The sequence below is a fragment of the Colletotrichum jinshuiense genome, chromosome 5, assembly GCF_051148585.1.
Source record: "Colletotrichum jinshuiense chromosome 5, complete sequence".
NCBI lineage: Eukaryota > Fungi > Ascomycota > Sordariomycetes > Glomerellales > Glomerellaceae > Colletotrichum > Colletotrichum jinshuiense.
Genome location: NC_139312.1, coordinates 409,427 through 437,404, shown reverse-complemented (window position 1 = coordinate 437,404; position 27,978 = coordinate 409,427). Strand labels below are relative to the sequence as shown.

At 53.1% G+C, this 27,978-nt stretch overlaps 6 protein-coding genes across 6 annotated transcripts; 4 read left to right on the top strand and 2 right to left on the bottom strand.

The window, feature by feature from the left end:
* Positions 1-366: 366 nt before the first annotated feature.
* EsH8_V_000107 (tyrosinase family protein) lies at positions 367-1,968 on the top strand (the record flags this gene model as incomplete). Its single annotated transcript, XM_083272623.1, has 4 exons — positions 367-413; positions 920-1,075; positions 1,132-1,561; positions 1,636-1,968. The coding sequence occupies 4 exons, from the start codon at positions 367-369 to the stop codon at positions 1,966-1,968; spliced, it is 966 nt and encodes a 321-aa protein (XP_083125338.1).
* A 4,118-nt stretch (positions 1,969-6,086) lies between these two features.
* EsH8_V_000106 (glycoside hydrolase superfamily) lies at positions 6,087-7,256 on the top strand (the record flags this gene model as incomplete). Its single annotated transcript, XM_083272622.1, has 1 exon — positions 6,087-7,256. The coding sequence occupies one exon, from the start codon at positions 6,087-6,089 to the stop codon at positions 7,254-7,256; it is 1,170 nt and encodes a 389-aa protein (XP_083125337.1).
* A 1,450-nt stretch (positions 7,257-8,706) lies between these two features.
* On the top strand, positions 8,707-13,463 carry EsH8_V_000105 (uncharacterized protein; the record flags this gene model as incomplete). The annotated part of the gene is made up of 3 exons (XM_083272621.1): positions 8,707-9,790; positions 11,050-11,261; positions 11,313-13,463. The coding sequence occupies 3 exons, from the start codon at positions 8,707-8,709 to the stop codon at positions 13,461-13,463; spliced, it is 3,447 nt and encodes a 1,148-aa protein (XP_083125336.1).
* A 1,518-nt stretch (positions 13,464-14,981) lies between these two features.
* Positions 14,982-16,595, bottom strand: EsH8_V_000104 (DMT family transporter; the record flags this gene model as incomplete). Its single annotated transcript, XM_083272620.1, has 1 exon — positions 14,982-16,595. One exon carries the CDS (start codon positions 16,593-16,595, stop codon positions 14,982-14,984), a length of 1,614 nt encoding a protein of 537 aa, XP_083125335.1.
* A 1,239-nt stretch (positions 16,596-17,834) lies between these two features.
* EsH8_V_000103 (aldo/keto reductase family protein) lies at positions 17,835-18,999 on the bottom strand (the record flags this gene model as incomplete). The annotated part of the gene is made up of 3 exons (XM_083272619.1): positions 17,835-18,530; positions 18,586-18,606; positions 18,664-18,999. The coding sequence occupies 3 exons, from the start codon at positions 18,997-18,999 to the stop codon at positions 17,835-17,837; spliced, it is 1,053 nt and encodes a 350-aa protein (XP_083125334.1).
* A 1,166-nt stretch (positions 19,000-20,165) lies between these two features.
* Positions 20,166-22,454, top strand: EsH8_V_000102 (MBP1 family protein; the record flags this gene model as incomplete). Its single annotated transcript, XM_083272618.1, has 2 exons — positions 20,166-20,216; positions 20,424-22,454. The coding sequence occupies 2 exons, from the start codon at positions 20,166-20,168 to the stop codon at positions 22,452-22,454; spliced, it is 2,082 nt and encodes a 693-aa protein (XP_083125333.1).
* Positions 22,455-27,978: the final 5,524 nt, after the last annotated feature.

The following is a 27,978-nucleotide window of genomic DNA, read 5'->3' as shown; positions in this document are numbered from 1 at the left end:
TGGCCAAGGATCGGGATTCGATGCCCGAAGGCGAAGGTGGGATGTTGTACCCGATCACGGTTTTTTTTATCCTGCATGTTCGTCTTAATTGGGAAGCTCTCGCATTCGTACTTTTGTGCATAGACTCTACCAGAACCTCGGTATGTGGGATGCTGTCACGGCTCAAGGAAGCGTTCCGGTTTTGAGGATCCATTCTGACCCACAAGACAAAGATTAGCATATTGTTTTCGGTCGACTTCCATGTTAATTCCGCCTTGGGATGAACACTGCATCCTTGGGATCCCTGCCAAACACCCACCTAAATGGCAACTCTAGACGAATAGACGCCCGGGGAGAATCTTTATCTCAATCACCGCTAAGTTCACGATGGGGTCAGCGGGTATCCACGCAGTATACGCTGCCCCGTCGTCTAGGTATATCGCATCTTTGACGTGGATGATGGGCTCGGGAGCTTGATGCTTCTTGGACTTGATTTCCGTTTCTGGGCCTCGAAAGAAAATCCCAAGACTTGGCAATGTCTAATTCACATTATAAGTGAAACCTGGCCAGCCTTCTTCTCGAGCCTGCTGTAGCATTTAACAGCCAGCCGCGCCTGTCTGTAGCTTTTGTCTACGCTCTCCTTTTTTTATCCTTCCAGATTCATGAGGTTTTCTGCGGATCTGTTCTAGAACCGCAAGTCTCTCGCTGATCGACATGAAGTCGTCCACTCTTTTTACTCTTATTTCGGCCCTTGGCCTGGCTGGTGCATCGCCTCTGAATGTTCACATTGGGAAGCACTCAAGTATTCACTTTGGAAAGCACTCGAATTCGACTTCGAATTCGACTTGTACGTCGCTAAACCAAAGAAAGGCATGGTGAGGCTACATAATTCCACCCGTGACACTGAGAACGTATAACGCTAAACCAGGGTGAATTTCAGGCACACTCTCCGCAACGATGAGAAATCAGAGTATCTCCAGGCTGTCAAGTGCTTGATGGACTCTCCCGCTAAGAGTGGCGTTACTGGCGCTAAGACTCGATGGGATGAGCTCCAGCAATGTCATGTGGAACAGTCCAACTTCATCCATGGAGTCGGGTACGCCAATGCAATTTTGCTTCATTCAATCTCTTGCTGACTATATTCCCGCGCAGTGCTTTCCTGCCTTGGCACCGCCTCTTTCTCCGCCTTCACGAAATGCTTCTCCAAAATGAATGTGGTTACACCGGTGCTCTGCCATACTGGGACGAGCAACGCGATCTCGAGCTTTACGGAACGATTGATAAGGCCTCTATCTGGGGCTCGGATGAATACAGTTTCGGAACCAATGGTGTGAATGTCACCAGCGGGACTAACTGCGTTATTGACGGCCCCTTTGCCAACACCACTCTGCGCATGGACCAAATCTATGGTGTCGACTACTACGACGAGTACTGCTTGTCCCGCCAGTGGAACCAGACTGCTTGGGAGTTCGCCGACCAGTCATATGTCGATGTGTGCTATGCGACGACGACCTACAACGAGGCCAACTTCTGCTACGTTGATTCGCCTCACTCCTCTGGCCACCTGGCTACCGGTGGAACTGTGAGTGTAACCTGGACTTGGCCGAAATAGGCCCGGCATAAGTGCGAAAAATCCGCTAACCCCTGATCTTCTAGTTGATGAACCAGAACGCCAGCCCTGGTGACCCAGTCTTCTTCCTCCACCACGCCAACTTGGATCGCCTATGGCAAAAGTGGCAGGAAGTCAACCTCACGGCACGCTTGACAGATATGAGCGGCCCTCTCATCCCTCCCGCATCTATCATGGCAGAAAACCGCTGGCTCTCTCCCTCAAGTGCTTACCTTGACTACGATGGCAACCCGGGCAACGAAACTACTCTGAACCACACCTTGTGGATGTATGGTATCATTGCTAACAAGACCATTGCTGATGTTATGGATCTCAAGGGAGAGCTTATCTGTGCGGAGTACATCGACGCTGATTACTAGCCTCTGTAATACGATACCCTGCTTAAAATTTGCACACATATCCGTACCGACATAGACATCCTGATAATAGAATAGAATACAAACTCAACGGTTCAATCCAGACAGTCAGAGTGTACAAGTGCCAATTGTGTAATTGAATGAAGTTGCATTCTGAACCACAAATCGATCATGGAGAGTCAGACTGGGGTTGTGTGTAAATCAACAATCCCGTCTGTTCTCTCAACTTGGACGGGGCGACACCACCAGTACGTGAAGTAATTGGCTTGCATACGAAAACGCGATTGATCAGGCAGAAAAAGATACTTGATAACTCAATCGACTGTGGTATCTATCCTTCCCGATGATATCTAGCGCTCGAACCTGATGGATTCCTTGACCTGGTCCTCACTGGAGATTAGCTGTGCCGATCAGTTACATAAACCCTGGTGCAACACCATTAGCTCAAATTCCGAGTGGGCCGGCTTCGGTTGCAATTACTCAAACAAATCCATAAATGCACAGTGCCATTTTTGTATCCTGGTTACTTGTTAACTGAGTTTCTTTTTATTTCTTTCTATTTTCTTTTTGGCCTTCAGCATGACTGTCGACTGTAACCAAACCTATGATTGCATATAAGGATATTGCGCAGACTTTGGATATTAAGACTCAACCAAGGCGCCGTATAACGTTGGCCTGTTTGTTTTCTTAGACCTACTACAACTTCAGAATAGATTTGGCCAAATTTGTATTTGTCCCTGTCTACTTGTAGCGTTATTGAAAGGCTCAGTTGGCTTCAAAGTAAAGACCCCTGATGTTTGTGCCATACTCATTCTAACCCTGGATTTTATGGCCAATATACCAAAACAAATGTTTGTTGGGTTCGAGCGAGCCGTTAAATAATACTCTTGTGTGCACTTGTAAACTTTTGGGACAGAAGAAAACACGCCGTCCAACTCTATACTCATCCGCTGTGGCTCCTCCGGTTTCAGTCACTGGTCGAGTCTAAAAGCACCATTGTCAGCCAATGGTGGCGAAGAAGTGGCCATAGTGCCTCCCTTTCCCCTTATGGAGCATTCTTCCGTGGATTTTATCTGGTTTAGTGTAGTGCCCGATCTGGCAATGCTTGCGCACTGTTGACCTTGCAAGTCGTCCTTGTAGATCAAATGCAGAAGCTGAGGAGCTCTTTTACGACATTACCCGAAATACCAAGCCCACTAGCCTTTTCTTCATCGCACCGGTATTTGTGTGGGAGGGAATATATCTTGCGATTACATTACAATGTTTGACTTAACTCACCAAATCTAGCCCCTAGAACGATCAGCGCCTCGTCGAATAAATGCAGTCTTTGCTCATCGTAGTACCCACAACGAATACCGAGAAAACCTGTAGAATCATGAAACATGAGGGGGCTGAAGCTCAGGTGGCCAAAACATTGCGTTTGTGTATTGGTGGGCGCGGTGGTGCCGACTCCGCCTATGTTGGTGTGGTTGTTGCGCAGGCCCCTGAACGCATTTATAACTTGCAAGGCCGCAAATTTCAATATGAGCAAAACTAGAATCGAAGGCTTCCTCCACTCTGCCGGCCTAGGTAAACTTTGGAGACGCCCATACGAGGTTTCGACTACGCCCATGGCCCAGGAATTCATTCATCTGAAGTGAGACATCGGCCACCGATGCCGAACTTAATAGTAACAAATTCAACCCCATCGAAGGAACTGCCCCTAAATGCACATCGTGGTCACTTGAGAGTTATCTTACCAAACTGAAAAGGCTTACAGAAGCTCGGACGGGCTAGCATTGCAGCCACAATTGTTATTCTCTCGATATTCTAGATTCACTAACGGCGGTACGATCGTATTCTTAGCTCCAGTTCGACTACAAAACTTCTCTCTTTCTTAAATTCCATTTGGAAACGGCACCTAGTGTAATACGGAGTGCAAATTCAAAGTCGATTCGCAGCTGACAACTCTTAATCTCTCTTTAAAAGCAGCATAGAATCTTAGGCAATGTTTACACGGCAATAGCCAGCCAAGACATGTATTTAATGCTATTTAGAAACCCTACGTAATCAACCAACACCTCCTACCCCTCTTGACTGGCTCATTCGATACTGGGTTTATTTATGAAGCCTATGATGAGAGGCTATAGATCACCTCATATCTCACAAATATGCTACTGTCATCAGCCTCTATACCACCATGTATTCTTTGAAAACGTCACTTTTTCGCCGTTTCACAATGAATTAGAACAGTAGCGATGGAAGAAAAACATCATAACGCACCATCACAACGCACCCAACAACTGCCACACATTCTAAGTTCCGCTTATAATAGAGTGACTTTCCATCTGCAGAGCAACAGAGGTTATGAGTACTGTTAAGAATAGGCCTCCAGTACGGGGAGAACTGAGTGATTAACATGTTGACCAACGGTCATCCCGCTGCAGATACACGCATAAACGAACAGTTAGAGGATCTTTTAAGGACGCAAAGAAAGGGGTGTTAGTGTTATGTCTGTCCGGTTAGGCGCAAGTTGCTCTGATCAGGCCCAATATATGTCGATGACTAAAAAAAAAAAAGACAGGATGGTTGATGTATTCAGGGACAAAAGTAGCCCTGCTGCTTACATGCTGCTGGGCTGCGTGTGCTGAACCCCGCCCCAGTCCAATAATCACCAAGAAAAAAGTATATTAAGACTCGGTTAATAAATGAGGCTATCGCGACACGTCGGTGGATAAATACAAATACGGCCTCCGCCTCCCATGGTAAGGGGAGACAACTCAAGTATGTTAGTGATCTTGATATTTGATTAGTCAATACCCTTTACTGACCCATCGGATGATTTTTCTGTGATCTGTTCGCACTGCAGGCCTATATCCTTGAATTTACGCCCCGCCCTGTTCATCGACCAGGAATTTCAAGCAGAGTTAGTCACCTAGTTAGGTTTGGGCCTTAACATACCAAACTATTCCGGGCGGATCAACAAGCCGCATAGCCTCAGAAGGATTATCAGAGCGAATTGACTTAGTCACGTCATCAACTTCTCCATTAAAGGAATACACCGCCGCTGGCGCGGGCATCCAAGAGCCGCTTCGTGACGTAGCGTCACGCGCAGGGTTGCATCCGGTGGTCACGGAAAGTGGAGGCGCCCACCGGGACCACCGCTTACCGGGACACTGGCAGCATGCAGTATGGTAAACTACTGAGGCCGGGGGCAGGATAGGTGGAAAACTTTCTGGTGTAGTTGCAGTGCTTGATGCGTTCAAGACCTCAGAACATTCTCGGTTGCGGAGTGAGACCATAGGATAGCTATGCAAGCCGGGTTTCATGATGAGGTACATGTGGGTAGGTATTGTCATCAGCGGCGTTTTGGTAATGAACGTGAACTCTTAAACCACCCCCTTTGCCTCAGAATTAGACTACAATGGGTAAATTCTGCAGTTCATCCCAAGTAAATCATGCTATATGGTGCTCTATGGGCTGTGTGAATGCCGTGTTGACTTGCACCTCAGCAAAGGTTACAAGACAAGATCATGCATGTGAGATCTCTGCCAGCTCCTCGGAATAGCGGGGGGGTAGCATTGGCCTGCGCTGACCATCTTTGTGAGAATAAAAGTACCACCCTCCGGCATTGAAACGGACTACTCCCGTTCTTTGGGAAATGCGGAGGAGATCATCCCCCGATGTGTCATGGGCTCCGTGCCCTCCACTTGCGGGGCCCCGCAAGCCTATGCATTCCCCCACAATCAAGATCAATCGATGCAACCTGATATGTTAGTTTTTAACGTTTGCTGGGAGGACAAAATTTGTTCCCCTGTAATTGACTTAGTTGGTGTCTGGGCTGGCTGGGATCATGTCTACGGCTCGGGTTAATTGGGAACGGGGCTATTGCGCCAGGACTTCGCGGTGGCATTGAATCATGGGTGCTCGATGTGTTGGCAACTTCAATCTCCACGAAGTAGGTGCTCCCAGTCTGCTACCTTCTTGATTATTTAAACCCTTCGCCGTCCCTTACAAGTAGAAACATCGTAAAATGGCACAGTGTTCGTTTCCAGGCCTACTTCCCAAGACAAAACTACAAAAAACACCACGGCACATTCAGCTCCCTCTGACCACGCAGTAGAGTGACTGAGCATATCACCATGAAGTCCTTAATTCCTTTTGGCATTCTAGGCCTTTTTGCGGACCTTTCACTGGCTGCTCCATCTCAAACATATGTCAACTGGAAGACCTTCAAGGCCACTGGTGTCAACCTTGGCGGCTGGCTGGTCCAGGAGTCTGTACTCGATTCCGGCTTCTGGGGCCAGTACGGCGGCAGTGCCACAGACGAGTGGAGTCTCTGTGTTCGACTCGGGACGCAATGCGGTCCAGTCCTCGAGAGGCGGTACGCGACATACTTCAAGCCCGCCGACATCGACAAGCTTGCAAAGGCCGGTGTGACACTCATACGCATCCCGACGAACTACGCCGCCTGGATCAAAGTCCCCGGCTCCCAGTTATACACTGGCAACCAAGTCCAGTTCTTGAAGACGATTGCGACCTACGCTATCACAAAGTACAACATGCATGTCATTATTGACGTCCACTCCCTTCCTGGAGGACTCAACGGTCTCGGTATCGGAGAGAAGGACGGGAACTACGGCTGGTTCGGCAACGAAACGGCGCTGGACTACTCTTACCGCACTATTGGCGCAGTCCTCGAGTACGTCCAGAGCTCCGGCTTCCCGCAGTCTTACACCATCGCCCCGCTCAATGAGCCGGTGGACAACCGCGACTTCTCCAAGTTTGGAACTCCTGAGGCCCTCAGCGATGCGGGCGCCGATTGGGTGGCCAAGTATATCAACGGGGTCCTCTCTCGTGTCCGCGCCGTCAACTCTAAGATCCCCGTCATGATCCAAGGTGGATTCCGTCCCCAGGCGCTGTGGTCGCCGTACTTCGCCGCCGACTCTAACCTGGTCTTTGACATACACCACTACTATTTCGCTGGCAGACCGACCACATCCGATAATCTCCCCACCTTTATGTGCGAGGATGCCAAGGCCTCAGTCGCCGATGGCAAGTTTCCCAGTTTCGTGGGTGAGTGGTCGATCCAAGCCGTCAGTAACAACACCTTTGCATCCCGGGCGAAGAACTTGAACAACGGACTGGTCGCCTGGTCCAAGTACACGCAAGGTAGTTCCTACTGGACCGCTAAATTCTCGGGCAACGCCTCTGTCGGCGGCGAGGGAACCCAGAGCGATTACTGGAACTACGATGCCTTCATCGATCTGGGTTACATCAACACTGCATCGTCTGCGAGCTTTTGTCCTTAACTCTAGTGTGCGTCACTTACGTTGCTTATTGCAGTATGGTTATATACAGAAGATGCGGGTCCCGTTTGTCTTCGGCGTTGTTTCACTCCATCCTTCATGATTGTTACTTTTCAAGGTCTTGTTTCATAATTACCAGCAAGCACATACACCAACTTTTATTTTCTTTTACTATTTTCAAAGCTATGTAAACATGTCATAAAGTAGTATGTGCCAGCCATATCTAGGGGGTCTATGATCAGACTTTCGCAAATATTACCAGTTGACATTCAAAATTTTGAACCGCAATGAGTCACGCTACAAGTCGCAACTCTGGAGATACATAAATATTCGAACTGTTTCCAAGATGAACAGTATCCGCGGTCAATATTATCCAAAGCATGCCAATGACTAAGCGCTCACAGGTCGACTCACTACCTGAACTCGCGGCAGCTGTTGGTTAAATACTTTCACGAAGTTATGATGTTTTTATGCTTCTTGTCGCCGAGCAGCAACCAAGGTAGTGTTCTCATGGGTCGACGCTCAAGCATGGTTCAAGACCGTCCTCAAGCTTGAATGTGGCGAGGGTAAAACCAGAGCGACAATAAACATAGAACGCCGTTTCAGACTTGAAGCCCGAATGCTCAGCTTATTTGCTTACTGCGCTATTTCATCCAGTCGAAGCCTGGCTAGAATGCCAAGCGAGTGGCAGGTCATTCTGTAGCACAGCCCGCTCACCCGCAGCCGACATGGGTATGCCAAATTTATTAAGTAAAAAGACACGCTATCGGGACGGAAAGCTCGCTGCCGGTCAGCAATCGGGCACCAGATAGTCCGGGTAGGGAGGCGGTGGCTGCTTAGTTGAACCGAGCCCGAACTTGAATCCGGCCTAGTCCTGTTGAACTCGGGTCAATGGCGGTGTATTGCATCGCAACGGGGGAAAGATTAACACCAGTAAGCACAAGAATTCGCCGATACTGTGGCGTTTTAGGCATATTGTCACCGGAAGGCTCGAATTGTTGCCAACTATATCAGTATAAATGAAATTAGAAATCAAGAATAAAGGCTGTTGATTATGCCCTTCATATGGTGCAGCTGAATTGAATTACAAAATCAACCATCACACTGACCTCGTCTTTTTTTCTTCACTCAACTACTACGATTTCTATCAGTCATACAGGTTGAAATAGAAATGTTTTCACAGCACAAGTTGCTTTTGGTAGCAAGCCTCGCTCTGCTTTCTCAAGCCACCGCGAGGGCCCAATCCAGCAAACTCGATGCCAGCACCACTTGCAATGAGACTTGCAAAGACCTCGTTCTGAGAGTGTCGTCATGGGAAGCATCGCAAAGAGCCTCGGATGGCTCATTCTACACAGTCCCAAACAATTTCTCGCCATCCCTCTCGCCTGGTTCTATCTTGTCACTTGAGCGAACTGCCAACTTAACCAACTACACTGTTCCCACGCCACTGACCATGTCGCGCATGCTTTACACCACCGAAGATATCAACGGGACGATAATACCAGCATCCGCTTACATTCTGTGGCCATCAAGCCCCCTCGAGGTGCCCGTTACCGATTTCTCGTCAAACTCGACGCAGTGGCCTATGGTTGCTTGGGCACACGGCACATCGGGCGGGCTGCAAGCCTGCGCGCCGAGCAACTACAGGAACCTGCAGTACCACTTCCAGGTCCCTTTCACGCTGGCACTCCAAGGTTATGTGGTCGTGGCGCCAGACTACGCGGGTTTGGGCGTCGGCGAGCTTCCCGATGGAGAAGTCGTCGGTCACCCCTGGGCCGCGTTTCCTGCGCAGGCAAATGACATCGCGCACGCCATCACTGCCGCTCGGAGCGCTTTTCCCGATTATCTCAAAACCGACGGCCCTTTCGTTGCCATGGGTCACTCTCAGGGTGGCAGCGCTGTTTGGTCTTTTGCAGAACGCCAAGTGAGCAAGCCTATACGGGGTTATAGGGGTGCCGTCGCATTTGCTCCGCCAACAGACATCATTAACCAGGCCAGGAGAGCCCGGAATTATCATGCCGCCAGCGTGACCAAGCTCTGGACGAACGCCTTTCTCAGCTTCCAGCCTCCGATTATAAAAGGTGTGACTGTTGCGTACCCGGACATGAACCTGTCAGGATTGACCGATGTTGGAAGAGACAGATGGGTCAACGTTCAAGAAGCCGTCCAGGGGTGCTTGCCCACGAAACAAGTCTCGAGTTTCGGGGTGCCTCTGGCAGAGACAGCACACCGCAACTGGACCGAGCATCCCTCCGTCCTCGAATTCGAAAGGAGGACCGCAGTTGGACGAAGGCCTTTCAAGGGGCCTTTACTCATATTGTCGGGAGACGTAGACTCCATTACTGATATTGAAAATCTCCGCGATGTTGTCAGGGATACTTGCAGAATGGAAATCATTGGAAACCAGACGGGGCTGGAGTTTCTTGAGTACAAAGGGCAGAATCACTTTCCCGTAATCCAAGCTAGCCAAGGAAGATGGCTTGCTTGGATAAATGAGCGATTCTCCTCACCGACAGCCAAAAACACCGTTTCTGGTTGTAAGCTTGGGACAGTCAAAGGCTTCATGGGCGAGAGAGCAGTAAACTCGGTGTTTCCGAATTTCTTGCTCGAGGTTGCAGGTGCTGGGGATGGTTGGAAGTATTCCCTGTAGTTGCAAACGTTTGACGAAACCAGAATACAGTGAATGCTGGCAGAGAAGACAAGAGAGATATTGTTCAGTGATGGAGGAGGAGTGTAAAGAGTGCGGTAGATGAATTATATGTGAAGAGGGAACACTAATAGATAATGTCAAGAAACCGTGACGACAACATCGTCGGCCGTCGGCTATGAGAGCTTCAACCAGACCCATCCAACAGGACACCCCGTATGATCGTTCCAGGATTATATGTTCCGGATAAGCCTGTCCACGTGACTGTAGAATATCAACGGGAACGTCATCCAGCATTGCATCCTTGGGCAAAATGTTGGTCAAGGCCGGATGGAACGCATTTCAGGGTCCCAACGGTCCATTAGCATGTTCCAGACATTATATTAAAGCCAAGTTGAACTATTATATCGGCCGTTTGTTGAAATAAGAGATTTTACGGAACTGAGCACATAACGTGACTTACAGGGATCTCAAATCGCCCTGTGTGGTGTCGTGTGTGTGTTTACGTACAAAAGGTTTAAAGAGACAAGATACCAATTTCACACCGTCCATTTACCCATACTTTTCCTGCACCTGGAAATGATTTGCATAGTGTTGTGATTGTGTTGTTGAAGCTAGACCCAGTTCTCAATTTGCAGTTTACGATGCTTCGTAATGTTCGGCATTGGCAACTGGCTTTCCGAGTGTCCCGGCTTCTCCTAGACCTAAACTAGCGTGGTCTAAGCCTTGCTCTACTCCCCAGAGCACAGGCGTGGTGGGTGTCCGAGTTTCCGAATGGGCTCGTATTCTCGGGTTCTCTCCACTAAAAAGTCTCAATGACATAACTTGATCAACTAACATGTTGAAAATGCGACCGTCAGAAGAGGAGGAAGGGGCTTGGTGCCAAGAGCTGGTATGGATGGTCAAGTAGATATAAGGCTCCATGGCGCAACGTTTGAGTTACTATTGGGAAATGTAATTTCTTATTCAGACATACTCTTTTCCCTCGTCTCTACCACTCTTTCATTCCTTTCCATTTTATTCAAGGTTTGAGGATCATGTTGTTGTCAGCTCGCATAGAAGCAGCCATAGCTGGTACTCTCCTTTGCTTGGTTGGCACGGTTGAAGGCCATTCTCGATCCAACTTTCCCAGACGCGTTTCAAATTCAGCATCGAGCTCATCGTATAACGAATCCATCATCTACGGATCGAACGGGACTACAACCATCACTTCCAACGGAACAGCTCCTGCTGTCGTGGTTCTTGACTTTGGCCAAAATGTCGAGGGCATTCCGACCTTTGAGGTTGTCTCCGCCTCTGGCGATACATCGAGTTTCGAGATCTCGTATGGAGAAAGCAGGACTGCAATCGACCTGTATATGGTAGGTAGCTCTCGGTCTAGGGAAGTAAAAATGGCTGCTGACGTCCACTAGAGCGATGGCCCTTTGTCCCTTGCTGCGGCCGCGGACACCTATCGAGTGAACCAATACAACATCACCGGTCCTTCGGTCATCAGCAACCGTCTCATTCAAGGAGCTTTCCGTTACCAAAAACTCAACCTCTCATCCCCGGGAACTCTAAAACTCAAAAACATTGGCGTGAAACCTACGACTTCCACTACGCCCCTGACCCGACTTCCCGGCTCCTTCGAATGCTCCGACGAAGATCTCACCAGGATCTGGCACACTGGTGCACGAACAGTCCAACTGACCGAGATTCCCAAGAACTCCATCCCTGATTTCCTCCAAGTCACCAATGAAGGAGCATACGCCGAGAGTGCGGCGCCCCAAGCCCTCAGCGGGACCGTCGCCCCCCAGCTCCTGAGCTACAGTCTCGATCTCCAGGCCAAACCTGTCAAAGGCGGGTTCGGAGTATCCGTCCTGTGCGACACGCTAAACAGCTGTATTTACATATCCTTCGACCTCGTCCATCACGTCGTGACTGCCCACGCCGGATCAACAGCCTTGGACACCCAGCTCGCAATGGCGGATCTCCCGACAAACATAACCCTCGGTGCCTGGCATGCAGTCCACATCACAGCTGACGTCACGTCCATCGCCGTCACCCTCAACTCGCAGCCCGTCCTCTCCCTAACCCAAACAGCCCGCTTCTTCGGCTCCTTCGGTTTCGGCGCCTCCTTTGGGCACGCAGCTTACTTCCGCAACCTCACCGCCACTACTCCTGCAGGCGAAATCATCTATACCTCCCCCCTCACAGACGAATCTTTCCTCCCGGACTTCCTCATGGGCGGCAACCCCGTCGACACCGTCGTCGACGGCTCGCGGCGAGACAGGATCGCGTACACGGGCGACCTCGACGTCGCCCTCGGCGCCGCGTTTGCCAGCACCTTCGGCACGGACTTCATCGACGGCTCGCTGGAACTTCTGGGCTCGTACCAGGCGCTGCCGGGCTTCTTCATCCCGAACGCAAAGATCCAGCAGGAACCCCTGAAGCAGCCGTTGGAGGCGAACATGACCGGCCTCATCGGGTACTCGTTTAACTTCGTCAACGCGCTGGCGCAGAACTACGAGATGAGGGGCAACGTCACGTTCGCAAGGGAGTGGGCGCCCAGGATCGTCAGGATGCTGGACTGGGCGGACTCGCAGACGCTGCCGAACGGCCTGTTCAACATATCCGATGCGTCCATCGGCGGCGACTGGAACTACTACGACCCGGTCCAGCCCGGCGCGGTAACGAAGTTCAACACCGTGTACGCGTACTCCCTGCAGCAGTCCCTCGAGCTCCTGCAGGACGCGGGCGTCGACGTCGCGGGCTACCGGGCCCGCCTCGAGCGCCTTCGCGCGGCCATCAACGAGAACCTCTGGGGCGAGGACCTGGGCGCGTACGTGATGTCGGACAGCTTTAGGACCGCCTTCGCGCAAGACGCAAACGCGCTCGCAATCCTCGCAGGCGTGCCCGCCTCCACCTCCGCCTCGTCCTCCATCCTCTCCACCCTGGCCGCGGGACTCGCCCTGCCCTCGGGGCCCCTTGCCTTCTCCAACGCCACGGCCGAGGCCGGTTGGGCTCAGAAAATCAGCCCGTACGCCTCGGCGTACCACCTCCGCGCCGCCTTCTCAGTAGGCGACGCGTCCTCGGCCCTCACGCTCCTCAAGACCCTCTGGGCGCCAATGGCCGACCCGAAGAACGGGAACTACACGGGCTGCTTCTGGGAGACGTTGAACCCCGACGGGACGCCCGGGCTGGGCCTGCCAACATCGTTGTGTCATGGGTGGTCTGCCGGACCGACGGCCGAGCTCAGCAGACACATCCTCGGGGTCCAGCCTACTGCACCGGGGTTCACGGGGTGGAAGGTCGAGCCACAGACCTTGGGGCTGCAGTGGGCCAAGGGACGGTACCCCACTGTGATTGGTGATGTCGGTGTCGATTGGCGGTTTGAGAATGGCTTGTTGCGCATGAAGGTTGAGAGCCCTGCGACTAGCAAGGGCGTGGTTTACCTGCCTCAGCCGTTGGTCACTCCACTTGAGAGGTCTGTCATTCGCGTCAACGGCATTGTCACGAACGGTACACAGTTCGATGTAAAGGGAGGGGATGTATTTGTGTTGACGCAGGAACATTGCGAGTAATAACTGTGCTACGCTTTCATGTTTGGATCTCTCAGGCACGACTAGAATAAGCGGGCGCTTAAAACTGATCTCATAAATTGCGTGGTTCTCATGCAGTGAAAGAAGGAAGATTTCACCTACGCCTTATAATATTAGCGCCAGTCAACTTTAAAAGTTTGATAATAGAAAAGACAAGCCGGCATCGGCTGAGGTTGCCCTTAAGCATTGCAAATTTCTCTGTTGATTATTGCACACAACTCGGAAACCAACTCGTCAACTTAGCTAGCATGTTTAACACATCTAAGCCTTTCCTACTCACCCTGGTCACATGCCTGAATGCGTGAAGAAACAGTCTAACGCCGGCCTCGCTCTTTATATAATCAAAATCCCATTGTGTCTGTACCTGACGCCTCCATGTCTTATTTGTAAAGATCAAACAACCTGCAAAGTCCATTTAAAACTGAATTGTTTCTAAGATCTCACATTGTGCGGCGGGTTTATGCTTGATTGGGGACTAAGCTGCTTAGTCCTTGTGACTGAGCAACTGAAGTACACAGAGACTCACACTTAGGCGACTGAGGTGTAGTGGCAACTTACCCATATTTGTGTGACAACCGCTTCTGTTCATTTAGAATGTGCAAGGTCAGTCCCGCCTTCAAGCTCACAGCTGGACCGTACCCAACACCGAAAAACCCGGCCACGGCCTTACTCATCGGGTCGTGGACAACGATAACTCGGGGGTTTTTTTTTAATTGGGCGCACAACGGAGGGTTGACGCCCCTGGGAATAGTGGCCGAGAAGATCTGTATCTCGCCTGCTGGAGCCGGGTTGACGCTGAAGAGCCATGACTGGCCGGTTGGAGGGGGGGCATACAAGGATTCTGGCGTTCGGCGTGGAGCTCTTCTCGGGCGGGTCGAGGCTCATTATCGGAGTTCCCCCTGTTTCAAGTCGACCGGATTAGCAGTCTCTGCATTTTTACTTACCTTTGACCAAATATTGTGGATTGCGAAAGGGGCCGCGCGGACTGGGGAGGTTAATAGCTGGAATCCAAAAGGGGCTGCGAAAAAAGTGAATTGAGCCGGCTTGTTGATGACGTCAGGCGCCGCAGCATCCTATTTGCGTTATTCAAAAATAGAAAGTAAAAAAAGTAAAGGCTACCATGTAGGAGCTGTCAACAACTCGTGTCCCGCTGATTGTCTAAAAGGTTCCTGTGAACCTGCCAATACCGTCTATGCCAAGAAAAGAACCAACAAAAAAAATTTGTACAACCAACAATATAGCAAAGTCGCGCTCCCTTACGCAATGCATCAAACCAATGCACCCAGTGGTGGGCGATGCTATTTCTTTTCCTCCTATCGTCCACTGTGACGGCACAAGGCCTGTCATAACCATGCTGTTGAATCAAAAGCCAAGAATACCGCCGACCTCCATGTAATGATGATAATGCCCCTGTTGAACACAAGAAAACAAACCCAAAATGTGACCACCGATATCCTCAACGCCGTTGATGTTGACCCACACCGAATATGAAATCCGAGCCTAGTCCTCGCGCTCGTCCCTATCACTGTCCTCGCCACTATCGGTAAGGTCGACGGCTTTGGTAGCTTCGATCTCCGTCATCTCGCGCCACGTGCTCCAGCTCAGCATACCAAATGCGAGCATGATCATGACACCACCGAGAAGGGCCGCAGCACTTAAGGGCTCCCCAGTTCGTAGCCAGTCGGTAATGGCGACGATGAAGATGGTCAGCAGGCTGGCAACGCTGGACAAGACGGGGCTTGTCAGGCTGATCAGGACCAGGAAGCTGCCGGCAAAAGTGGCATTCATGATGACGCTGAATAAGAGCATCCAAGCAGTATGGCCCGTAGGCAAGGAAAATATCTCGATGCCAGTCCAGTGCAGGATAGGCAGAGGGATCCAGAGCACAGTAAGTGTAAATAAACCAATGCAGGAACCGAATGTGTTGGCGAAAACCATGCCGCGGCCTGGTGAGCAGCCGTCGGGAGGACAGGCGAACCGCTTGTAAAGCACCTCGTACAGGCCATAGAGCACCGAGCCCAGACCGATGATCAAGTTACCGGTCAGGCGTTCGCCCGCGGCCTTGTTGTGGGCAGCGTCGTCGTCGGTCGGAGTGGCGTCGCCGTATGCGACAATCAACACACCGGCAATGGCGACAAGAACGGCAATGGACTTGTCGAGGCGCAAAGGCTCCTTGAGCAGGGGGACCGAGAAGACGTAGGCAAAGAAGGCCGAGCAGTTGTAAATGGCCGTCAGGTCCGAGGGAGTTGTCATGTTGACGGCAATGTACCAGCTCAGGCCGGCGACCGTCAGCGCCGAAGTAATGAAGGCAGTGGTGCGAACGAGGTAGCGAACAGGCGATGAGCGAGGGTGTGCGCTGGGGCGCGTCCAGTCGAGATCCTGGGTCTGGACCATGACGGCGGTGCTGTGAAGCAGATCGCGGTGGCGGCGCCAGAAGGAAGACCATGAGACCTTGCGCTTGTTGAGGCGCAGGATCAGCAGCTGGACAGGCCAGAGCATCGACCAGGAGCCGTGGGTCAGGTAGAGCATGCAGTATGCCTTGTCCCAGTGCAGGTCCTGTTGGATATAGGCAGACAGTTCGGTCTGAATGACGAAGGAGACGAGACTGAGGACGAGGAAGAAGGCGGCGTAGATGTATTTCCTCCGGGCGTTGGCCGTGACGGTCGAGGTGGTGTGGCTTCGCATGGTCGAGCTGCGAGAGAAGGTAGGTCGGCCCGGGGTCAGCAAAGGGCTGGCTCCCCGGGAACGAGTAGAATATCCCATCCTGCCGTGGCGATCGTCGCCGTCGTCGTCGTCGGTTTTGGAGTTGAGGAGAGGCTGCCCCGAACGGGAGTCGTGGTTTCGGAGGAGAGCGGGTCGTCGGTGATGGTCGCCCATTTCGTCGTCGTCGTCGTGTTCGAAATAATCGTCGTTGCCGCTGCGTAATGCATCAAATTCGGCTAGGCGCCGGTCGAGCCCGGGGCTCAGTCCAGGGCTGCTGGTACCGCTACCAATGTAGTCTGAGATGTTGGAATCGCATGTGGTTGCGCTCAGCGGAGGGTTGCTGGTATGGTCGAGGCGCGAATGGGGGCTGTTGAGGGTTCCGTCCCGCCCTAGGGTGAGTCTTGGAGGCATAAGAAGGGATGATAAAGGAGCGTAAGAAGGGGGGGGGAGAAAACAAGGTAGTAATAGCGATAGATAAGAAGAAAGGCTAAGCAAGAAGGAGTGACTTGAAGGGGAAACGCAGCTGCAAGAAGACTCGAGACGAGTATGCGAGTCGAGGCTTCGGTTTCTAAGTCGGGAATGGTTGTGTACAGTTGGACACTTGTCTATCGGGAGTGGAGCCTGGCACACGCAGACAGGACGCATACGCAGGCGCAGACATGGAGAAGGCGGATTGCAGGAAAGAAAAAGAGCACATTCATTCGCATTCACGTAACTTTGTATGGGGATGTACCTAATGGGTACATAATGCCATGGACGCCGCAGATTAGGGACTTGGGGAGGACTGCCTCAGTAAGCCGGTAATCCCAGGAAATGTGTCTTTTGATAGGCCATGCCCCACGCCGCCGAGACACGGCTAACTTGGCTGACTTGGCACCGGCCGGAAGGGCGGGCTTGGGCGGTTCGCGCGGAAGGGATCTCCCCCATCTTTTCCCCCCACTCCCACGCAAGACACACACACACACACACACTCACACTCACACTCACACGCTCACACCCACAACCTTACTACAACGCGCAGCTGCCCGTCCCTCTCCGGCTCCCACCCGGCCTGAAATAGGCCACCGTGGACCAACCTACGCACTAGAGACGATGCCACCGTGACCCCACGATGATAGCCGTGCTCGTCTCGTCTATCTGGCACTGCCCGTTTTTTCTGCCCTACCGATGTATGAGGAAAGTATCCTGATACCACACCCTTCCGCCAACTTTTGCGCCCGTCACAAGTTGCGGTCAGGAGCGTCGTGACAAGCCTGTCACCTGCGTCCGAGATTCTTGCGAGGCTTGCGTCCAACTTATCTTAGCGTGCCCGGCTATCATAGCAACCCACTGCGGCGGTACAACAGAGGGGCCTCAAAAGCGCTCCTCGGACCATCCTACGCCATCGCACATGCAGTCGCATGACTGGTATGGCTCGCTGCCACACACACTAACACACTTTTCCTCTGTAGTCCAACGCTCGCGTCGCACGTCGTAGGCCGCATTTAAAAAAACAAGGGGCTTTCATGTGCGTCGAATTTGACATCTGATAGGGCCATCTGCCAAATAAAAAAGTTACAACACTACAGTAACATGCCTGCATATCTACGGCAGTCCGCACTTCAGATCCAAAATGATTTCCCCGCACCCATGGGACATCTGCCCCCCCCATCACTTGGCCCCCGCGCTGAACAGGGCATCCCGGGTGTCGTACTTGTACTCAAGATCCAGGTGCCAGTAGTTGGTTGTGTCCGCCTTGGAAATGAGCCACGCCTGATCAAGAGCCTGGACCACCTCCTCGGGGAGAGGACCCTTCTCGAGGTTGTTGAGGTTGTCCTCGAGCTGGGCCACGCTCGAGATGCCGATGATGATGCCGTCGTTGCCGTCCTTGATCTTAAGACCCGAGTGGTGCACCGTCCACCTCAGCGCCGTCTCGATCATGGTCAGCCCGTGCTTCTCCACCGCCGTCTCGATCGTCTGGAGTGCCTTGAATGTGCTCTCGCGGAAGTAGCGCTGGCGGTAGTTGCCTCCCGTGCCGTGGTTGTCCGAGAAGCGGCCCTCAGTAGGGACAATGTCCTTGGATTTGATCTTGCCCGAAAACAGACCGCCGGCGATGGGGTTGTACACGACGAGGTCAAGTCCGTAACGACGCAGCGCCGGGATCAACTCGGCTTCGAGGCTGCGAGTAATGACATTGTACATGCCCTGGTACACGGTCGGCCGGACCCAGCCGTTGTACTTGCACGTCAAGACTACTTCGGCCACCTCGAAAGCAGTGAAATTGCTCAACCCCAGCTTGACAAACTTGCCTGCCTTGTGCAGCTTGTCCAGAGCCTCAAGGGTCTCGGCAAATGGAGTTGCACGGTCCTGTAACCCAGAGTCAATTGCTATCACAGGTACAAATAATGGACACAGTTCATACCGCGGCGTGAAGGTACAGGATCTGGACATATCAGTTAGCTCGGGCCCCACAGCTGTAAATGTTCTGGTGCCGACTCACGTCAACGCTATCGGTGCCGAGCTCCTTCAAGCTGGTCTCGACAGACTCAATAACCTTGGCTCCGGCATGGTCACCGGGCTGCCCGGGATACTGGACCTTGGTGGCCAGCGTCAATCCTCTCTCCTTCCACTTGGCCTCGCGAGTGAAGGCCTCCTGCTTCCTGGCAACGTAAACACGGGCTGTGTCGACCTCGTTGTAGCCGCGGCTCTGGAACACATCGAGAGCCTTGTTGAATGTATCCAGGTCGGTGATTCGGGCACCAGCGGACTCATCCGGTCCGAAGGTCATGAGACCCAGGATGATGCGGTCCGTAGGGTTTGAAGCGACGAGAGGCATGATGGAAGCTGGGGGGTCCTTGAGCAAGACTGGTGAAGCAAAGCGGGGAGGATCCAAGAGAGATGATTATTTATCTCGAAAGAAAAGGGGGCTGCAGATGTATTTAATAGTGCAGAGGCTTGTTTTTATATGAGTCTCGATGCTCCGATACCGATATCGCGAGATTACAGTCGTTTACGTCTGAAGCGATGTCGTGATCAGAAAGACTCACTCAGAGAGCTTGAAGTGGGCTTCCGGGAGTCATAACCCCACCGTCTTGGCGGGGTAAATGCATGCGATATCTGAAGACGTCACGGCGCTGTTACATTCAGAATGGGAAGGATTACTAATGCAGGAGTTCCTGGTTGGGACAGGACACTCTCGCAGTGCTTACCGAGCTGCCCCCTGGTATTGGGTTTGGTGTCAGCTAGTTGCATACACTGCAGATACTATGGCATCAAAGCTTTGACAACCAACAAAGAGTACCCTTTTGAAAGTCCGTTAACTCCTGGTTGCCCCAAGGAACGGATCTGCGAGGGGCCGGTTTGTGCGCGGTTGTTGGTGAAACAAAGGAAACATCTCGGATGGCTGAACCATAAATAACATACATGATGTGGTGGTTCTACTTCGGCATATCTACAGTATGAAGACAGCGCACTTAGGGATGCTTTTGCCAGAGCATTCACGGGAAGCAAGCTTGATAGTCAGTGAGAGCGAGCCATCGCCTTGAATGAGCAATGTTTACTGGCTCCCTGGAGCGGAGAATCCAGCCTTGGATCAGCAGTGAAGAACTGCACGTGACCTTCTCAGTCGGGAAGGAATTTCCACTATCTGGGGTCAGCGCTCGGACTCTTCACGCCTCAGGCCCAAATGTTTAAGTGATTCGCGTAATCTAACGGCAGGCGCGTTCGCGTCTTTCGTGTTGCTGACGAGCCAACCTTGGTTGGTCCCTTCCTCACCCGAAGTGCATCCACTCAATGGTGAATTTTCCATGAATCCGGACATCAACTCAAGCCTCACCGACTCCCGCCAACAACGACCAAACTAATAGAGACGCCGCACGATCTCTTCAATCGTTTTCCTCCTCGACAATTCCCCTCGCCGCCGACTGACACCACTGCCAAAGTGCTTCCTGCACTGTTTATGAGGAGTCGGCAGGGCGTGTCCCTTGCTCCAGTTTGGTGACGATGGTCAAGGGCAATGCGCAACCCGGCGTGTACAGTGCCACATACAGTGGTGTAAGTGCCTGTCTCTTCAACTTTAAAGATGTTGCCCTCTCTCCGGCCCCGATGGCGCCGCGATACTGCCATTCGAAGCGCCGGCCAGAAAGCGCGCTTAAATCGCTGCGCCAAGGGGGGAGGGGATAGCATCAGTCGCAATGCCCAGCCCCGCCGACGTCTGATCCTACAATTGACGTTACTGTTGCTAACCGGTCATTCGTCCAGATACCCGTCTACGAGTTTCAGTTTGGAGATGACCTAAAGGAGCATGTCATGCGACGGCGGCAGGATGACTGGATCAACGCAACACACATATTGAAGGCTGCCGGCTTCGACAAGCCCGCCCGAACACGTATTCTCGAGCGCGAGGTCCAGAAGGAGAAGCACGAGAAGATTCAGGGTGGATACGGAAAATACCAGGGCACATGGATCCCGCTCGACAAGGGCGTCGCCCTCGCCCAGCGCAACAACATCTACGACCGCCTGCGCCTGATCTTTGAGTATGTCCCAGGCAACCAAAGCCCTCCACCAGCCCCGCGACACACCAGCAAACCAAAGGCACCAAAGAAGCCGGCGGTGCCAAAATGGCCCAGCACGAACTTCCAGCAACAGCAGCAGCAACAGCAGCAGCAACAACAAGCGGCACAAGTCCAGGCCGCTGCTAATCCAATGCAAGGCGCGCCACAGCCTGAAGAATACGAAGTTGGCGACTCACTCATGAATGACGATGATACCCCAGACAACCTTACCGTGGCCTCCGCCTCGTACATGGCCGAAGATGACCGCTTCGAAATGTCCCATCACTCTACCGGCCACAGAAAGAGAAAGCGGGAAGAGGCCATCCAGGATATGACACAGCAACAGCATTCCGTCTACGGAGATGAACTTCTTGACTACTTCCTTCTCTCTAGAAACGAGAAGCCAGCATATCGTCCCGAGCCCCCGCCGAATTTCCAACCAAACTGGATCATCGACTCGGAGGAGCATACGGCGCTTCACTGGGCGTCGGCCATGGGCGACGTGGACGTCATCAAACAGCTCCGCCGTTTTGGTGCCAGTTTAAACGTGCAGAATGTGAGGGGGGAGACGCCGCTCATGCGTTCTGTGCACTTCACCAACTGCTACGAGAAGCAAACATTTCCCCAAGTCATGAAGGAGCTCTTCGAAACCATTGATGCTCGTGATACGTCGGGCAGCACAGTTATCCACCACGCCGCTGTGATGAAGAACGGGAGGGTAGTCAGTCACTCGTGTTCGAGATACTACTTGGACAATATCCTCAACAAGTTGCAAGAGACGCATGATCCTGCCTATGTCCAGCAAATCATCGACGCGCAGGACGAACAAGGCAACACGGCCCTCCACCTCGCAGCACAACGCAACGCAAGAAAATGCATCAGGGCGCTTCTCGGCCGTCAGGCCTCGACCAGTATCCCTAACAACGAGGGCGTACGGGCGGAAGACCTCATAGCCCAGCTCAACGCCACGAAGAAGGAGCGCGGTCCTCAGCGGTCATCGTCGCCCTTCGCACCCGATTCCCAACGCCACGTCTCCTTCCGCGACGCGATGCCAGAAAGGTTAACCAGCAGCAAGAAGCTCGCCCTATCCTCATTCAACTCTGAGGCCGCCAACACGGTACAGTCACGCATCACGCCGCTCATCATGGAAAAGTTCCAAGACCTCGCGGGGAGCTACGACGAAGAGATACGTGAAAAGGACCAGGCAGAAAAGGAGGCCCGCCGCATCCTCTCCAACACGCAAGCCGAGCTCGCCGCCGTGCGACAGCAGATGGCCGAGCTCGAGGCACAGCTCGAGCCGGACGACGGCGCAGCGCAAATCATGAGCGAAGCGAACCTCGCCAAACACCAAGTCATGTCTCTCATCACGCACCAGAACCGCCTGCATGTGCAGCAGGCCGTTGACCAAGAAATCAACGTACTCAATGGCGACGTTGACGAGGCCACATACGAGGACCGCCTTTCGCTCGCGAGACAGCTGCAGGCCATGCTCTCGGAGCAGAGGCAGTCCGAGTCCGACTACGTCGAGGCCCTGAGCATGGTGGGCACGGGGGAGAACATTGACAAGTACCGGCGGCTGCTGCGCAAGTGTCTCGACCCGGCCGACGCCGAGAACCTCGACGCGAACCTTGAGAACCTCATCGAGATGATGGAGGAGGACCGCGATGTGCCGGGTGATGATACTGGCCCCGAGCCCATGGACGTCGGGATGAGTATCGGCATCGGCATAGGCATATAGTTCGTCCGGCCACCACCAACGACACCAAGCGCCGAGATGATCACACTTTTGTGATACGTGGCGGCGGATCCCGGGCCGACGAACGGTGGGATGTAAGATGTACAAAGCGCTTCTGAGTGATTTTCGTCAGACCCTTCTCGGTCCATCTCGCCAGACTCACAACGTTTCTTTCCCCCATGGAAAGAGAGGGGGAGGGGGGTGGTTCCATTTGACACGGAAAAAAAAGGGGGCTTCACAGGGGTTCAGGCTTTTTGTTGGTTTATTTGCGGTTTATGCAGGCAGGCAGGCAAGCAGGCTATTCACTTTTGTCATTCGTCTCCTTTTTTTCTTCTTCTACTACTACTGCTACTTACTACTCGGCGTTCGAGGGGGGAGGGGACTGGAGCGAGAAGGGAGTGCGAGGGGTGGAATCGCATTTGCCGGGTGCGCCCGCGCGCGCGGGGTCAACGTTTGTCTAGCTAGGTTTTGTGTAATGTCTAGCGGACTCGAGGGACGGGTAACCGCACAATCACAACGAGGTTTCTCACGCGCACACATCGACATGACCCCCTCCTTCGCTCTCTCGTCATACCGATTATCTGACTTGCTGGCGATGCTGCCTAGCGGCGGACGCGGTAAGCGTATCCGGCTACTTCGTCGGTCATCTGACAGACGGCGCGCGCGGCCCAGGCAGGGAAACAGGCCGTTGTGCCAAAGCCCAACGTTGGTCAAATCAGTTTGGAGTCAATCCTCCGTTCTCCGGCATCGGGCTTGTTTCGACAGCATGGGGCGGAGAGATCCTCTTGACGAGGCTGGCTGACGTTGACGGTCAGCCAAAGCGGTGTCATCAGACGCCTTTGTCGACTTTCGCGTCCTAGATCCGGGGATAGAAATTGTGATATGTGGCATCGTGCGTAGAGTCTAAGGCCATGGAAAACGCCTCGTGTGCTTTGGCGATACGGTGCCCGTCCGATTCTGGTATAGTAGCGGCGCGAATGGGTGAGGAAGAAGTCGCCGAGTCGTCAGCTTAGCATCGATTCTCACCACCACGACGATGACTTGACGTTGCGGAAAGGCCATCTGACAGTTTTGTGTCGCCCGACAAGCCCCGAGATAGCGGGCGGAACTGCGCCATTCCAAAGTGTCTTGGTTACTAACCTCGTTTCGGTTCCGCGGTCCATATCGCCCATCACATTGCGGGAGTGTGTGTTGCGTAGATATGCAAGGCTGGCACGAGTTTGTCGTCGCCGTCGTCGTCGCCAGGCTTCGATAAGCTGAAACTGGGCCGCGACATCCGACTTTGGATTCTGGCGGTCGTCTGTGGCTGGCGAGGTGACGTAAAGCGCACCAAAGTTTGCTTTTACAAATTCAAATCCCAGGCGCTCGCGGCCATTCGACTCTGTTCTCGACGGACGGCCTTACATAAGAGCGATGCTCACCTGTGGTTGCACTGGCAAAATGTAAGCTTGGCATGATTCATCAGCCGCAAGTCCCATGGCAGAAAGGAGGGGCTCTAGACCCCCTGGTTTTCTTGCGCCCAGAGGAGAGGATCAAGATAATCCAGTTTGCAGCGGAGCCAAGGCCGAGTGACTTCGTATCTTGACCTCTCGCATTTGAGGACGAAACTACAACAGTGGCTTGGTGGTGATCACATTCTGATAGCCTCGCAAGCGGTCATGGTAAGGCCTGGCGGATGTGGGGTGCCATTGATGTTGACCGAATGAGTGGCAATGGGGAAATGCGCCCTTCGTGCCGATTATGCCCATGACGCGGGAAGCATGGTGGCGCCCGACTTGGCAGCGACGAAATGCCTTCGGCGAGTCGACGAACGAGGGGGGCAAATACGAAACTTCAGTCGATGGAGAAGAAAAGCGGTCAGCGGAATTGGTGGTGACAATGGGATGACAGACCGACATTGGATGGCCAAGGTTTGAGGCAATTCCATTGAGCCCGACCAACCCGTCGAAGCAAATCCATACGGCGATGCATGCTAGCCTGGCAAGCTATTCGGAAATGTCAGCCAATGGAATTCAAATGACCAGGGGAAAACATGTAGTTGGGGGGTTGAAGACACTAGTAGATGGGGGACGATTAACATGCTGACGCGAGCGCATGTCAGAAAGCCGGGATCTTCGTAAGGCTGAAGTGTGCGAGGGTCCCTGAATGGCTTCGCATTTGTTGGGGGCTGGGATTGGGCGCGGAGTGTGCAAGGGCAGTAGGGAGGCTGTGGGCGATGCGGCGTGAATGGCTGTGGCAACCGCGGCCACGAGGAACTGACGTCGACTTGGCCCGCTGACACCAGATACAGATGGGGAGGATGGGACGGGTCAGGCTCGTTGGTGACACATTTGGACGATGCAATGCATATTGCATGCATAGGTAGGTCATGGGCAGCTGCATCTGGAGGTTGAGACGAGACGAGGATGGATAAGCACTTGGCAAATCGTCATGCTCGACTTGGATGGAAAAACTGGGTGCAGCCCTTTGTCATCCCGTTCTGCAGTCGACAGGCAGCGACGAGCCGGGCGCATCCGTGCATTCATTCATGGCCTCGCATGCCGCATGCCCTGGGCATTTGTCAACGGTACTTTGTAGGTAGGTGTACGAGATGGTTGGCGGTGGCAATCTGGAACGACCGTGTAGTTGGATGCTGTCCGATACCCTGCAGGCCAGAGGAGGAGGCTCTCCTCTGGGCATTGATGGCACGTGGGCGTGGGCCGAGAAAAGAAACGGCCATTGTGTTGTGCCTGGAAACAATTCGTATCCTGTCGGATACGATGTGCGGGCGGGACGAGTGGGTGGGATGTCCATGTCAGCGGGATAGACGCAACGCATCAACATCTACATTGGGTGTGTGATGAAGAACCTGTCCGGTTTCCTTGTACCGGTAGGGTTGCAGGCGTCGCATGAGAACAAACTTGCAGGCCTGAAGGGCCTGTTGGTCGTTATGTACGTGTGTCTCTGGTAAAATCCGGGGTGGCCGGAGAGCGCATCCAACCAGAAGTGACAATATTGGGATACGTAAGGAGGCGAGAAATGAGCAGGCTAACTTCTCTCGTAAACGCATCAATAGAAACCCATGCAGACGGCGTGTAAAAACGAATTCGCAAGGCAAGCCATACAAAAGAGAGAATGATGGAAATTACACATGATGGAAGGGTTACATGCAAAAAGGGCGGCAGGAAGCTGGACAGGAACAGGAACAGGAACACGAACGGGAAAGGGATGCGCGGACGGCGATTAGGCCGCGTCGGCTCCGTGGCTCGGCGTCCCGTCCCATTCGGAGGGAAGGGTGAAGGAGGGAACCTCACAGCCATTTCAAGGCTGCAAGTCCGTAGATCCATCCGTTGTTTAGTGAGGCATGGAGCGCACTGACCAGGGCTCGTATTGTTGGCGTCCGAGTCTGCCGGGATGGACCATCTTCATTCTGAGTCGACGGAAGGGCAGGAAACGAGAAGCGCAGGCGTCACTTTGAAGCGGAGACTTGTTACCATGCTATCGGGGACCTGGAGACAGACCGGGTCTTTTTGGAATAGAATAAGAAGCCGCGGGTCCAAGGTTGGGGCTGTGTTTGCCGCCTGCGGCGGCAGAAGGGGGACGAGGGCTAGGCAACGGCACAGCAAACCGGGCGGTCGCAAGGGATCGCCACCAGATGGCGCATGGGGTCCAAGTTGGAAAAGTCGGTGTCTTGTCAACGGAGGCTGACAAAAAGATGGTGTTTTGTTTGGCATCAATGACAAACAACCAACAAATGAACTTGTAAGTCGGTGCCAGGGAAAAAGGGGCGGTTTGAGCGTCCTTATGTAAGCTAGCAGCACATGGTGCTGAGGACTTTGTGGAATGATTGTCTCGTCGCAGACAGAGAGAGAAAGGCATGTTGAAGTCGGGATGTGGCTACCTAAAGGAATAACAATTGTGTTTCTTTCTCATGAAAGGAAGTTGCCATTGGCGTCCTCGACCCGAAGCGACGACGACGATGTGCTGAAAATACAGCGGATGATCGCCTGCAACTCGATGGAATCTTATCGGGGGAAAGTGGGTCGCAGTTCGTCTGATTGGACTCGCAACCTCCCTCGCTGATGGAGGGGGGGGGCCATTCCCCAAAAACAAAACAAAAAGGGGGGGTGCGCTGTTGCTGAAATGGTGTGTGTGGGAGGTGCGTGTGCATAACTATCTATATGTTCAGCTTGTCAAGTGTGTTCGATGCGGGGAGGAAGCAAGGATAGGAGATGGAGGGAAGGAACGACGAGGAGAGGGGAGGAGAGGGGAGGGGAGGGGAGGAAGAAGAAGGAACGACGAGTCGGGTGTGGCTTAAGCTGTGTGAGCTTGCGCAAGACAACGGGAAGGAGAGACGCAAAGCACGGTTTCCCGCTCTGGGAAACACGGACGAGGAAGGAGGGAGCGAATGGCAGGCTCTCGCCGTTTTGAGAGCAGCTGAGGAACGAGGACTGGCCTTGCATTTGCATCACCGACATTGGAATGAACACCACACACTGCGCCGTCCCAGCTCAACCGGCCCAGCTCGCTCGCTCGCTCTCAACCCACCCACCCGTGTTACTTAGCTTGGATACGTCCTTGGTTGGGCACACCACCATTTCCCATTACACACCACACCATCTCTGGCTTGGTCTCGTTGCTTTCTCTCCCTTTCTCTGCTTCTCACCCACTTCCTCTGGCTCTGATTCTAATTCCGTTTCGGACTATGGTGCATCCACACGCTCCTCTCTACTTTTGCCGTCCTCCATCCCCATTTTCGTCTTCTTACCCACCCCGACGCGCCAAGGCCCCCCGCCCGGCCGATACTTGTCAGCCAACCGCCAAGCTCCAGATTGCGCTTCTCCAGTATCTCCCCGATCCTACGACTATGGACATGGACAAATATCGCGACTTTTGTCCTGTCGACCCAATCGGACCCAATCAGACACGGACTGCCCCGTCTTCTTGCTCGTCAGTCAAGACACGCAGGCTTCAAACGTGAGAAGCAGCCGCTTGTAGTTGCCCGCCCTGGTCCCTAGTCACCAGCGCATCACATCATACATGCAACTTGACAGATTCCGCCCAATCCATGACCGCCTCCCCCCTACCCCCGTCGCCTACGGGCGTGAAAGCGGACGCTTCCTCGGTCCCTTTCCTTCATCTCCGTACCCGTCCATAACCAAGGGAGCTCCGACTACAAGCGCCGCTGATCCCCGTCCAGCCTGGATGACTGAGTTGAATCTCTCCTTCCCTCGCAGCCGCTCCATCGCCATCGTGCATTGTTCATTTGCTAGCTCCCGGTACTTGCTCATGCGCCATGTCATGCAGACTCGGAAGCGCATCACCGATTCTTTGTCCCGACATGCTGAGCCATGCCGAGTTTCGCCATCCATGGCCTGTGACGCCATGCCTTGTCTTCATGTACCACACGGTTCCCAGCGGTCAAGACATTCAGTGGTCCCGACTTAGGCTTCTTGCTACGCCTCATCAACGTCCATCATCATCTGCTGCATCACCAAAGTCCTCGGCCCAAAAGAATCCATCGCGAGAGGGGCACATCGATCGACAC